General features: G+C 36.8%; 2 protein-coding genes across 2 annotated transcripts; one reads left to right on the top strand and one right to left on the bottom strand.

Annotated features, from left to right (window-relative positions):
- Window positions 1-6: 6 nt before the first annotated feature.
- On the top strand, window positions 7-2,787 carry LOC140942771 (src kinase-associated phosphoprotein 2-like). Its single transcript, XM_073391762.1, has 2 exons — window positions 7-207; window positions 2,111-2,787. Exons 1-2 carry the CDS (start codon window positions 40-42, stop codon window positions 2,327-2,329), a joined length of 387 nt encoding a protein of 128 aa, XP_073247863.1. The 5' UTR covers window positions 7-39; the 3' UTR covers window positions 2,330-2,787.
- A 2,158-nt stretch (window positions 2,788-4,945) lies between these two features.
- LOC140942769 (adenylyltransferase and sulfurtransferase MOCS3-like) lies at window positions 4,946-14,922 on the bottom strand. The gene is made up of 14 exons (XM_073391759.1): window positions 14,797-14,922; window positions 14,299-14,449; window positions 13,732-13,824; window positions 12,036-12,156; window positions 11,391-11,465; window positions 11,243-11,284; window positions 9,904-9,979; window positions 9,405-9,513; window positions 9,213-9,275; window positions 8,930-9,093; window positions 7,783-7,830; window positions 6,561-6,657; window positions 6,003-6,101; window positions 4,946-5,181 (listed from the first exon to the last, which is right to left on the bottom strand). The coding sequence occupies exons 1-14, from the start codon at window positions 14,896-14,898 to the stop codon at window positions 4,949-4,951; spliced, it is 1,473 nt and encodes a 490-aa protein (XP_073247860.1). The 5' UTR covers window positions 14,899-14,922; the 3' UTR covers window positions 4,946-4,948.
- Between the last annotated feature and the right edge of the window lie 143 nt (window positions 14,923-15,065).

Genomic DNA, 15,065 nt, shown 5'->3' with positions numbered 1-15,065 from the left:
CATGATCACCCACGATGCTTTGCGCGATGTCCAACAGAAATGGCGGAAAGCGGACAGAATGTTGACAAACAGAGCGAGGGAAGTTCAGTGAGTGATACGATTAATAAACAGGGCTGGCTTTCGAAAAGAAGTCGTCTTTCCAAACACTGGGATAAACGATGGTGCTGTCTCAAGAAAAATGAGTTATCTTATGGTCTTTCAGCTGAGGTGAGGTGACCAAAAATAATGGCTTGCTCTGATTTTCCATCAGCCAGCTCATGTGATGAAGTATGTCAATAAGTTTGTTACATTGTCAAGTACGAATTATAGTTGGTGTTATGAACTGAGTGAATGAGTTTTATGAATGAAGGGACCGGCTAGAGATACAAAAGCTGGCACTTCTAGCTTTTGTCATTAGTTTGTAATCCAAATAATCCGAAGCGATTTTTCCCGGATATATTTGATCACAGGTGACGAGGCTAAGCACGTTTGAACTGTCAGAGCAAGTATCGCTGAACTGTTCGAAAAAAAGACTGGCTGAATACCTTAAATGGCTTTAAGGTTTTATGTAAAGAAGTACATTAAGCTGTGCTTTACATCAACTGAACCTTTACACTCTGTATATCCATTAACGTAAAGCTTTCTCTAGTTTTTATAGTTTAACGTGATACAATGTAGCCTAGACTTTCATAAAAGTCCTTTGTCCTATTTAATTTGCCGCGGGACAAAGTACTTAACATACTTGATTGGTGCTAGTCTTAGCGACCCAGAAACAGGTTGCTGTGCTTCAACCAATCAAAGTACATGGATTCAATTACAAAAGTGATAAATGATGCTCTTGAGACCAAGGGATCTCAGTGGAAAACAATCGAACTGGGAAAAATGTGACTTTTGAGATGGCTCCATAAGTTTTTTCAGTGTCGGAGAAACACAGAACTGGTGAGATACAGTCGTACTTCTGCTTTACAGAAACTCATTAAAAGCTTGGTCCACTTGTTTAGAAACTTGTGAGGTCAACTTTTAAAATTTTCAAATAAATTCATAAATATATCATGGTCTAACACTGACAGAAAGATGCTGGTATTTTATGTGCAGTGTTTACTATTCTGCTGCCATAGTTCACAAAGATCGAGGCAGCACAGTTTCCTTTTTAATGTATGGGTTCCTTCTGTAGGTACCGAGGCACAGATTACATTCAACAAAAGAAACAAATGAATACAACCAAACAATAAAGCCCCCAGGAGAACTGTATTGTTTGGTTCCGTTGTTTCTTTTGTGATGACAATACTTGCAGAATAACCTAATATATGGTGCTTAGCTTGTAGTTTTTCTGCTTCTCCACTTGAACACTTCAGCAACACTCGCCCTAACAAGTCAAACATGTTTAATTCCATCACCTGAGATCAAATAAATGCTTGGGGGAGGACTTCAGCAATAAACTTGCCCAACGGTAGGGAGCAAGGAGAGACAGCCATGTGGGTTAAGGGCTCTGGAATTTCATGGGTTAGATTACCATTTGGGAATGAATAAGTAATTGTTATAATAAGTTATTGTGTATTTTTGTTCTATATCTGACAGTGATAATGTTATATGTATTGATATATTTTTATTGTCATTCCTTTAAATCACAGTTACATGTGTATTAACGAGCATAAGTATTTTCAAATCAGTTTAGTCTATGTTTTCTGTTAGTGGTGCTGCAGTCCATGGAATGAAAGATAGATAAACAAATTCATCCACAAAAATTCAAAAATGGTGAATGTCACTATGAGTGTATAATTTACAACAACATTGACCAAATGAGAAGGGAAATGATGAATAATATTATGCGTTCTATGTTTAGTAGTATCTACTGATCACAACAAAAAATATAACATCATCAGGAAAGCTGTGACTCCTAAGATACTGCGATCACGATAGAACTTAGACACAGCTAAAAACAGGTCATTTTAAAGTTAAAATGTGCCTGTCAATGCATGCACTACTTTTCTTTTTATGTTTGGTCTAGGATTGTTTATTATTTTTTTCCTCATAGAACAGCTATACACCACGTACTAAAAACTTTAAGTAAGAAACCCTTAACTTGTTTTTTGTTTATTCTGTTAACAAAATTTGTTTATTCTGTTAACAGGAGCAATCAAAAGTCATAATGTTAGAGGGATGTGAATTATCTGACTGCAACATAGACAAGAAACAGTTTGCCTTCAGGATAAAGCCAAGAGGAGCTAAAAGAGTTTACTTCTTCTCAGCTGAGAGTGAACAAGACCAACAGGAATGGATGCAAGCAATATGCTTTGCAAAAGCATCAGGTCACATGGGGGATGGATCTACAGCTTGTTCAGTGCAATAACAAGAGTTTGTGAAATTATGGAACAAGTCTTTAGGATTGGAGGTTTTGAATATATTAAATACAAGGACATGAAGAAGCTTGAAGAGGGATAGAAAATATTATGCACTATGCATGCTAGGCATTTTACAGAAATAATCAGCTGGGTGTATTTTTCCAAGCTGCTGATATTATTTATAAGCTATAAGCTATGTACATAGCTTTCTTTTACATGAGACATATCATCTAGGGAAGAGACTGAGCCTTAGAAAATGGCAGGATTATTCAACAAGTTTGTGGACATTTTAGTATAAGAGAGAAAAAAAAACATTATTGAAAGGCAAGAAACACTACAATACAGGGTCACCTAGCCTGGGTTTGTACCTACTCCTTGAATCCCCTTTATTGGATCCTCCTTCTGAAATTTGATATTGCTTTGCATGAATGCCCATAGTGTGTTATAGGGGACCTCTATGGGAGGGCGGGGGGGGGGGGGGGAGGGGTATAAGGGATGTTTTGGTGAAACCCTACATTCTACATTTTTACATTAGCCAGGAAATTTCCTAGTATTTCACTTTCCCTCCACGGTACAAACCCTGTCTAGCTACTGCTATTACTCATATTTGGAGTAAATGGGCCCTTCTGCATACACAATGTAAAAAAAGATTACCTTTACCGATTATATTTTTTTAATAGGGAAACAGTTCTGTACCCAATACTTTCACTTTATAAGTTTACAACATCAATATTATTGTGTTATTATATCCTGTGCCTACATGAAGTTGTTTGAAACTAAGGTCATATGCTAAATCTACAATGTAGGGTGGTTGCCATGACAACTCATATGCTCTACAATATTAATCATAACTATTCCAAAATTCTCAGATCTGATTGGCTATCAACTGTCCGGATTTCAGCACTAATAGGACAGTGTAATAGGAGGGTATGCATCAAACCTAATTGTAATTGGACAATATGCGCCATCACGCGCGCACTTAATAAATGGCTTTTTTCACTGCTAGCTAAAAATTTCTTTTGTTTCAATAGGCCATTTTACAGTTGTGGACTTAGTGTCCTTAGCGTTTGAGTGAACATGGGGCTGAGGTTGACCTTGTTTGGATACAAACAGGTCTCCGCCCTTTTCTTATGCAAATTTAGCTTTAAAAATACCACTTAGTATAAGAACAAAATGATTTACATAAAATAGCAGGAAGGGTTGTATCAAAACAAGGTCAACTCCAGCCTCGTTTCCACCTGTAACTGTAAAATGGGCTATTAGCAAAAAGCCTAAAATATGACAAATTTTGTTATAGCTATGATTAATTGGTAAGAGAACTTCATGTCGTCCAATTCGCTCTGCAATCATACTCGTGATTAAACAAATCAGACTCCCGTGATTTTGTTAGTCACTCTTATGATTACAAACTGAACTGGACTCCACTTAGTCCTTTTACAATATTACTGACCTCAGGCTGGTATTACTTAGCAGGCTTCAAACAACATGGCCATAGCTACTTGTAGTAAAAGTAACACAGTGATTTAAATATTTGAATATAGGACCTCCCCTAAAATGGATGCTGTTATAACATTAAATTTCTCTCTCTTCTACGTGAGATCATTTTATTAACATCTTTTGTTTTACATAATTTATGCATGCAGCGTACATGTCATTTTTCACACCTCTGTTAATTTTAATTTTAAAGATAAGAGATTCTTGGACACGCATTACATAAATCTGGTCACAAAGTGATCAAAAGAGACATTTTACTGTAAAGAATTTTAGTAATTATTATTACTATTTTATCTTAAAGTCAGTTGCAATACTTTTCATGTTATTAAAGGCATTGGTATAGTTATGTACCCGTAGCTGTCTTTCAGTTGATATTAAAACAAAAAGTGTTATCATACTTTAGCTTACAGTCAGAGTCTTTGCCATCCAGCCAGGCAGTTGGATTGCTGAGCTACAATCTGGAGGCCCTGGGTTCACGTGTGGCCCTGACCACTGAATTGATTTGTTTCATGGGAGCCCCAAGTTCAAATCTTTGGACAGTAACTAGTTTGCTTCCTGCTAATGAATGGTGAACAGAATAACCATCAGGGATGTGTGACACTTGTACTTAGTAACTGATGAGGTGATATTCTATGAGAAATATCAAAAAGTGTAATCTAACCCTACCTAGTAATGTTTGCAAAGCAGCACCAATTTCTTTCTTCTGGGCTCCCAACAGACCCGACAAATTCCCAGAAGTGTGTTTCAAATTTTTCTTCAACCTGGTCGGCACATCAAACAATGGCATTTTTAACAGGCCAACCATTGCATGCACCTAAATCCTGGTGCACAGCTGGGGGCCCTATAAGCCACTCATTGTCCATGGTGGGCCTATCTGTGGCAAAGGCTGCCTCCAGCCAGCTGGGATTCTTAACTCAATTATGTTTCATTTTTAAAGATATTTGTGTCAGCCATTTGCCCAGCCCAACTAGCCTCTGTGCTATAAAAAAGTTGCAAGGGTTGGAATTGACTGAGCCTTTATTTCAGCAGTCTCCTCGAATCACATTCTCTTACGAGTTGGCGACTCAAGGAGATGGCCGAAATTTAGGCTACAATATTTATTGGACTGGGACAGATAATCAGCACCATTTGCACTAGTAAACAGGGAAATCCTTATCAATATGTTTGGCCCATGCTTGAAGGCCATCAGCAATGTCTTTAAATGTAACATTGAGTTTCCCTCCAGCTGATGTATCTAGGGTGCTGTCTCTAACACATGATGGATCACCATTCAATAGAAGATTGTCGAGATTTTTGCAAAATCCCTTATCTATTAATAAATGGACTGCTTTTTGTGAATCATTGCCTTGCTTGCATAATACATACACTGCAAAAATAATATACAAGAAATATTAATATCATTAGGATAAAATTTGTGCATAACAAAAATAATAATTCAAAATAATACATTAAAGAAATGTTATTTACAATGTAACCTCTTCATTGACTTAAAAGTGACAAAAATAATTTATTTAATATAAAAGAAGATCATAGGAAACTTAGACACAACTTTTTCATATAATTATGATTTTAATACATTCATAACTTCGTCATTATCCTTTCACGGGTTTATAATTCATCAATTCATCGACCTGCTCCCAGTTGGCTTTTTAGATTAATTGGTAAGAGCGCCGCACCGGTATCGCAGAGGTCAAGGGTTCGAATCCCGTACAAACCAAATCCAGGCTTTCTTTTCGCAACTGCAAAAGTTGCGTCTATAACTGTGATGATGTTCTTTCATGTTATTAATTCTTCACATATATGATTTTCAAACATTCATAACTTATTTATTGATCTGTTATCTGATTGTCTTTTGAATATGCAGCCTGTGTCACAGATGTAATCTAACCCCTGCAGTTAGATGTGGGGCCATATCCTTGTTCTGAGTGCCCAACAGACGCAACGAATTACCACAAATGCATTTTGAATTTTTCTTCAAGCTGATTGGCAAATCAACAATGGCATTTTTAACAGGCAATTCATGGCACATACTCAAATCCTGTTACACAGGTGGGGGCCCAGAACTAGGATTTAAGCACTGTTTAGAAGACAGACTTAACAAGAAGATGAGTTCCGTCTGTGGCACAGGCTATCGCATTTGCAGATGAATTCATCTCTAATTTCTATTACAGTCATTTAACCACTCACCATTAACTGCTTTTAACTTATTTTCTTCAGCAAAATGGGAAACTGCCTGTCTAAGTTTTTTCTGCTGCTCAGAAGAATGAAGGATTCTCAGAGGAATATCTTGCAAGCAGCATGTTAGCTGAGGAAAATGATCGAGTCACTCAAAATGGAATTCAATAACAATAACAGTTCTTATACCCATATATACCTATCATTCAAAGCATGCAAATCCATTGTCATCATATTACTGTTATTTGATCACTGCCATCACTGCTGTTATCATCATCACCAACATGATCAACAACGTTAACTTCACCTGTATTACTGTCAACCCAGGTCAAGTGTACCCCCCCTCCCCCCAAGATTCCATTAAGAATCGATAATTTGAAAATGAATCTGTTAGTTGTTGCCGCAACTGGTATGCGTAATCAGCAGTGAATTTTTTATGATAACTTCTGTGCATTCTGTCAGATACAAGGGTTCTGGGTGGTGGGTGGGTGTACTTATTTACTAGGGATCGCTTATTCAGTCATGAGTGGTTTTTTATACTATGCACAAACATTTTACTGCAAAGGATACTTAAGGATCCAGGAAGAGAACATATATCCAGTTCAACAGGTTCCCGTACATCCACAAGAATGTGAGGACATTTTTCTTCAACAAGTTGTTTATATTCCTAAAAGATAATAAGCCATGAGATTAGAGAAAGCTTACTCCAAATGCATGTGAGGAACTAAGAAATAAGGTCTACTGTAGAAGGTGCCAACTTTCAGGAATGAAAAATTTTGACCTAACTGAAACTTTGATGTTCTGGCCCCAGTTGTTGAAAAGGTGGATTTATTTTTGGATAAGTCTCTACATGTATCCAGTGTCCAGATAATGCATTTTTGGTTTCCCTAATTTACCTATAACTATCTACTGGATCTAGTGATTTTATGCAGTGGATAGTGCTATCAGACATTAAAACAAATGGGATCTGGCCTCTTCCCCACTCATCAGCAGAAACCATAGAATTGACCATTGCGATCAGTATATTAAAGACGTTGGGAATGCCACCCACCCCTCCCCTAACCCAAGGCTAACAATAACCTCTCAATGAGGACAAAATGTTGCGTTAGTTGGGTTAGGAGAGGGGTAGGTGGGTGGTTTCCCAGAATCAATACTGATCCAGGACCACATGACTTAGGCCCAGCTGTTAGGGTAAAATTCTGACAAGTGACATGACCTTGAAACAGCAACATAGGACAGCAGAAATGACGACAAATGACATAAAGATGGGTTGAAACAGCGACAGTGACAGACAAAAGTGCCAAAACAATAGAAAAAATACTGACAGAGACATGGCTTCCTCCTTAATCCGCAAAACAACAGGCTTTCAAATTCAGACTAGGGACACAGGTAACCCCCCTAAGAGGGTCTAATGATTGATCCAAATAAATTTCATGATTTTATGATTTAAAACAAAGGAAAATTTTATTGCAGCCACTACGAGGTAAGTGTATCCAATGGACAGTTCACATCGTGGATTCTGCTAACTTTGTTGTTTCCTTAGACAAACGTCCTCTGTTGGTTTTTTTGTAAACAGCACACACAGTACTGCCAAGAAACTACATGACTAGGGCATCATACTAGCAACTGCTCTGGCAGCCTTATGCATTAAAGTCAAATGTATACAGTTTTCACCCTTGAGTTTTGCTCCTAAACTTGTCATTATTTAAAAATCTTTAACCTTTTTTGGACAGCCAATACTAGTGGGTAATAATAATATTATGGTAAAACTTTGATAATAAAAGTTACTTGCCTGGACAGAGATTCTTTGTTGCTTCTGTAGAATTCTTAAAGATGGGGTCTGTAAGTAAAGAAAAACACCATTCAAGCAGGTCGGATAATACTTGATCCCTTACAGTCCTAAGTTGTTTTGTTTGTCTGTCAGCCCAGTAGGACTCAGGTGGTCACTTAATTGCTAGAGTCTGACCACAACGGGAACATGTACCTGTATCCATTCTCAGGGTCAACAGCTGTTTAACCTATCATGGTTAGCCTGTCTGAATGGGTTCTAGCTACGCTTAGGCCTGTAATTTGGTAACCTAGTTAAACAATCGCAGTTCAACCTTAAAATGGATTTTAACCATAACATATCCCCTGGAACAGGTCTGGCACACGTGTCCACAATCAAAGAGAAAATAATAATTTTATTGCACAGAATTTCTGAGTTATGATGCAGCATGGTGCTAAAAAAGATTAGACCACATTGTGTGGAAGATCAGAGACCAATTAATGGATAAATTTCGATTCTAAACTATAGAAGTAGAAATTAAAGTGGTTGTGGTGTTACTTATGAGAAGTGGTCATGTTTCATAAAGGCCCACATTAAAAGTGCCTTGATTGGGAAAAGTACATAGTTTACATGAGTAAAGGTAAGGTGAAGATGCACACGAGCAAACCCCATGAGGCCCTCATGGCAGCAGCTATTGAGGCACTTGGGTATGGCTACTCCCCCTGGAATAGAGGGTATTATGGAACTCTGCCAATTGATCCACATCGGCCCCATGACTATTTGCATGCTCATAAAGGATGCAGACGCATCTTGCATCCTTTGACCCTGGCTGAAGTGTTAGCATATTGTTTCCATGATACTAAGATAATTTAACTTAAGTAAATCAATAAGTTAAAGCCTTTGCGCTACTCCCCTTTTTATTAGGAAATGCAATCGTTCAACACCAATTTCCACCTACAAAGGTGTCATAGGAAACATTTGATAATTTTACAGAAAAATTTGCATTTACTGTCAACACAAATCAAAAGGTGTGATTCCATAATGGGGTGCTATTCTTTTGAAGGGCAACATATTGTTGGAGAAGCCGGGGGGTAACCTTGCAAAAATTACTTAAATGGTCACTTGTTAAAGGTGGTTGTACATTTATTATAAGTTTTTTTCTTCTAATGACCTTATCAGTAGCAGAAGCTCCACAGAAGAGTTCATAATCCTGAAGTTTATTTATTGTAGGATTGTCTCCACAAACAGAGCAGCATGACTGTCTTGGTCGTAGTTTGATGGTAAGAAACCTGCCATCAAGTGCATCATAAATTAACATCTTTTGTGAGTAGGAGGCTGACAGTGAAATTAAGGAGGAATATATACATATAATATTCGGAAAAACAAAACTAACTGACATTTCCCTCAGGATCTGGCATTAAGTGTATAATGTTATATATATACAACAAGGATACGTTTTATTCCAACAGCAATTTTTATAGCCTCTAGAGCTTGCAGTGTACCAATAACACCAGGCACTAAAAAATATTATAAAAAATAAGTCAATAATCACATCATCAAATCAGATCACAAACATTTTTTTTGCACTTTGATGAAAAGCTTTTTCTAGACCTTCATCACCTTCTTAATTTGTGTTGTTGTCCTACCTGGTCCCAGGACTCCTGAATCTGAGCAGTTTCCAACAGATTCTGGTGGAGGTGGACTGGGGAATAGACAGCGGTAGCATGGACCCCCCATATAGTTGTAGACAGTCAACTTTCAAAGAAACAGAAAAATTAATTTTGAACTATTTGTGGCCTGCCTTTATCTAAATTTTGTATTTTATGATGTACAGTCAAACATGTGTACAACAATCAGCCTTGGGAAATGGCAAGGTGACCGTTATAATTATACAGGGTGACTGCTATATACAGGTCAACTTTGCAGAAAATATAAGGCCACTAAAAATTTAGGGAAGTTGTCTTGTGACTGTAATATACAGGGTGACTGCTATATACAGGGCCCTAATTATACATGTTTGACTGTATAAAATTATGATTTTATGGACAATATTTGAAGTAGTTGTACAGGAGTTTTTCAAAAGAGCAAACAACCAAAACTTTAAGGTAAAATATTCAGATTATAGGAAATAGAGTACAACCCTACCTGCCCCTCAAATCTCAAGGCACTGCCAGATACCAAGGGCTTCTTTGCCAAAACACAGGCATCATTCAACAAATATCTGGTACAGGTAGAGATCAAGAATTACAGGAGATATTAACTCAATTAGACCACATGATGTATTATGTTACAGGTCAAAATTAAATTCAGGTTAAAATAATTGTTCAACCTAGGTTGATTCTCTATTTCCTTTGTCTCTGAGCTGTAAGTATTCATGAATTACGGCTAGGAGACAAAGGAAATTGAAAATAAATCTAGTTTAAAAAATTTTTAACCTGGATTTAATTTTGACCTCTAACATATACTTACTTTTTAATTTTCAATGTGACCCTTGAGAATGCACATAGACCTCACTCTAAGCTTTGTTTAAATAGGGCCTTTCCCAAAATTATGGGATGCAAATATGCGGGAGAGATCTAAAGAGCATAACACAAATGATGGGTTCGCCAAATATAATTTCATCGGTAGGTTTGATACTCTTCACATGCGGTTTGATTTCATGGTCGTTTGAATTTCTTTCATATAAACCCTTAAAACTTTGTAGACCATAATTATTCCAACAGCCATAAAATCTTATTCCTTTGTATCAATAACTTCTGTTTTTCAAGCTGGTTTTCTAACACTCTTTCCATCTCCAGTATTGTTTAAGTTATATCCCATAACTTTTGGATCAAGCAGGTCACATGAATTGAAGGGTGAGCTGTAAAGGGTCTATATTCATAACTGGGGGTGGGGAAGATGGGGTAAACTGTTTGTTGATACAGAAATCATCTGAACACATTTTATCATGTCCTGATAAAAATACAATAAGAATTCTAGTAGCAGGATAAAGGTGTTGTACACAAGAATATTCTGAAAGAGTCCCCATGTCTGAATAAAAATTGTCATAGGCTACCGAATGTTAGCCAGGGAATTCTGCATAGTAAACAGAGAATTCTCCAATCTCCGATGCCTAATGAATCCTCTGATTGTCTATATGACAAGTCGGTTAAAAAAGGCAAGTTCATCAAATATGAAATGTTGCTTGCTAATCGCAAAACAACCTGTATCATGTTAGTGATAATGAAAATGCCTTGAAAAAAAGTCCCAATCAGTAGCCTGGGACAAGCAGATTTTCTTGCTGGGCAAGTAAGATTTAATGGGCAAGGGTCTGGGCAAGTCATCCAATGCCAAAATCACTAGCTGTGACAAGCAAGAAATGGTCTCAGACAAGCAAAATGTGAGAGCTGCTTACCCAACGGACAAGCTAGATTTCAAGTTTTTCCAGCCCTGGATAAAGACTAAATGCATACATCACTCTGATTAGAAGTAAATCCAACTTTACCTGGTAGCCACATTGTCTGTTGCATCTAACACAATATCATATGTTTGTTAATTAAGGAATAAAATACTCGGAATGAACCGAATGAACTGTAGGCACTCTTAAAATTAAAAGACAATAATAAAAAAGTGGTGTAAAAATAAAAGGATATTTTTCAATTATTTCTAGAGCATTACTGCTTGTAAGCTGCAAATTGTATGGTATGCACTTGACAGTTGAGTTTAACCTGATAATTAATAAATGAAAAGTAAAGTAAAAATTAATAAGACCAGAAAAGGTACTGCTTGCATGTAGATACTGAGCAAAGAGAAATATTAGTTGTAACGTTCTGGAAGTTGCTTTGTGTGTCCATTCAATTCTGAATGTAATGGTACTAGTAGAGATCCAAAGTATAAACACCTACCTAATAAATTGAAGAGATGAATAAAAGGGTTGGTTTCTATAAAGAAATCATGATGCACTGTGTTGATGGGGTAGTGGAACTCAAACTGTTTGTATTGAGTTTCTGGTGAAAATGGCCAATTGATTAGAGAGCTGGACTCGGCAGGCCCCCAAGTTCAAGTTCTGGCCTAACAGCTAGCTGAATTTGGTCTGAGTAGTCCCAAATTTGATTTTCCCCAAATAGCTCCATAACAGGAGAAGATAATTAAGAATTTATGAATTTAACTACACTATAGGTACCTTTTCACTGCAGGTAACCTTAATAATAACAACGACAGCTTTATTTCACTAGGAGGTTGTTATTGGTACTTGTCATTATGGATATCAAATATTAATTTTAAAGACAACATCTTACTGATTTAACTGGATTTTAATAGATTCGGCTTTGAAGATGTTCACCCTGCCTTCTGTGTGAAGAACTTGTCGATGAAGATTGCTTATTTCCACTGTATCATAGTCAACAATTCCTATGCAACCTGCAACAGTACACCAACTGAAAATTCAATTCCAAAACACCTTTAAAGAAAAATCATTTGGCTCTCCTAAACTCAACTGAATTTAAGCAAAGGCCGACAATCCAGACTCTTTGATATAAGAGTAATTGTCATGCAACCTAATTACTCTGAATTACTCTGAATGTATTGAGATCAGGAAGAAGTCATGATGTGACGTACAGACCATTGCAAATTTACTATGGTCTGCCTGGTTCTTTTAAGTTTTGAATGACATCCTTTAATATCACAACTCAAAATTAATGATACCTTTCTGTCTTCACTCAAATTAAAGTATTTTCTCTTCAATATTTTTCCACAATTTTTGAAAGTAAATTTGAAATTTTTGTTGAATTGAGATGTTGGCACCATTGAGAATAACAGGGTTCAAAATAAGTGAACTGGCTTCTTAACCACTACATCAAGAACAATTTAATAATTATTTTAAAGTAATATGCAATCCAACACAAGTCAGTGCTATAGTTCTCTTTTTAAGATCAGCCCTATACTGTAATTCCATCATTAACCCCCTTCTCTTTTACATTTGTTGAGCACTACACATGTACAGGTAGTGTGTCACTGTCTCAAAAATAAAATTAAAAAAGTCCCCCCTGTACCTTCTCTATCAAGCCTTCTTTATAATTGTGTGCTTAACAAATGAGAGCTGCATGGAGGAAAAACTACTACTATGAAAGGGTCCCAATGAAGTAACTGTCAGTCATCAAATGGCCTAAAAATTAACCATCAACCATCAAAAAAGGTTGTTTTCTACCATCAACGTCAAAAAAGCAGCTTACGATTAACCGTCAAAAAGCTTCAAAGTGTTTCAAATCTCTTTATTTCAGTTGACCTTCATGGCATTCCAGTTCTTAAAGAATTTCTAAACTGGAAAAACCAGTTTCCATGTTCTCAGAAACACTCTTTCTATTACAATACCTAACAACCTGATTATATCTGAAAAGTTTTTGAAAGTTTACAAGTGAAAAGGCAAGACAACCTCTAAAACACAACAGTTAATATTAATTCATACAAAAGTTAATATTTACTTTAACTTTTGGAATAAATTTCCATTTAATTTACAACCATCAAATGTCAAAAGCTCTAAAAATTAACCTTCAGCTGTCAATTTTGGAAAAAAAAAAATAACCGTGAATCATCAAAGCTACCACCCCATTGAGACCCTTCTATGAGAAACTGTTTGAGGATAAAAAAAAGTTGTATCATTATTATTCATTCGCCACTTCATAGACAAGAGGGAGACTGGCCACAGTTAACTATCGCGCAGACTTCTAGGACTGTTATCACATGTAGGAGGCTGGAGTGGTGTGCCCCCAATAACGATCCCAGAAACAATGAATATTGCAGAATGAATGGATCAATTCAGGTTTGTGGGAAACTCCCCACCTACCCCTCCCCTAAGCTAACATTAACTCTTACTTCTCACTAAGGGCAAAATGATGACTTAGGGGAGGGGTAGGTGGGCAGTTTCCCAAAAACCTAAATTGATCTGAACACACTACACTGCCAGTTCCCTTATTTCTTAAGTGGCAAAACGCATACCTACTCCAGCGGCTGCTAAATACTGTGCCACAGGACACCCAAGACCACCAGCTCCTACAATGAGTACTGATGTATTGTACAAGTGTATCTGTCCTGGGAAAAAAAATGCATCACATGAGACTAGGGGTATGAGGTATATCACAGCTAGAAAGAATGAAATTTCTGAGCTAATCATAAGAGGCCAGCAATACTTCAAAATTTAAAATAATGATGGCATGTCATTTGCTGTCATGGTGACTTTCAATATAATTTTGTGTTTTTCAACTCTTTCACCCCAAACAATATCAATACGAAAATTTCGGGAAAATCCTTAAGGTCATTTTATATACACTGTAGTAAAAAAAAAAAGAATAGACCATAAGTTTTTGTGCCAAATTCAGGATGCTCCTAGGTACTTTGGGAGAGCTGGCATATAATGGCAATGCACAAGTCGAGGTTTTCATCCACAGAGATGTAACAACATTTTGTCCCTCAATATTAAATTGACTTTGGAAATGAAAGGGTTGACAACAACACCATAAACATGAAAATGAAGTTAACTTCTGTTTCTCTTTAATAACTCCATACCTTTAACACCAATCTCTGGTAATATCAGTTGCCTGCTATACCGCAAAATATCCCTGTTATTTAATTTGTCTTTCTTCCGGGGTTCTATAAAACTGGAACTGTTAGATGCTGGAGGACACCCATTTAGGGCATGGCTAGCATACTCTTTTTCCTATAAAAACACAGACCATGAAGCATTTCAAGTTTTCTAAAGAAAGGATGACATAATTACATTATTTTTTTAAGAGACACATAATAAAGTAACTCTGCACTCTGCACTTTGACCCTATTACAGTACTTGAGAAGGTCCTGGGTGAACATTTGCAAAGTGTTGAATACAAACGAAAATCGCGTCCCTTTTTGAAACCCACGTTGCATTCGATCACGAAGAACAAACCAATGAACAAACATAATGAAGCTTTAAAATTGCACAAAAGGGGCGGGCACAGGGCCTTGCAATAAAATCGCTTAATGCCTCTACAAACTGTTGCATTCTATTCAGCAATTAACATTCCTTACCTTGAGGGCTAACAGGTTTTTTAATGATTCAAGCTCCAGAGATTTTTGTTCAATCTCCCGCCGAAGACCTTCCAGCTCGTCCGCCATTTTAAATATATGCATGATATGTCACAGGACACCCAAGCAGTGTGTGTATGTTGTACAGCGGTAAAATCGCGAGAAACCGATATGAGCTTATTCTTAATTAACTTTTATTAGTTTCAAAAGCTTTGAAATATCAAACGAACCATACAAAAACGGTACTCGCGAAAGGCGATAAAGCGCCCCGA

This window comes from Porites lutea, chromosome 7, assembly GCF_958299795.1.
Source record: "Porites lutea chromosome 7, jaPorLute2.1, whole genome shotgun sequence".
NCBI lineage: Eukaryota > Metazoa > Cnidaria > Anthozoa > Scleractinia > Poritidae > Porites > Porites lutea.
This window is presented reverse-complemented; position numbering and strand designations above follow the sequence as displayed.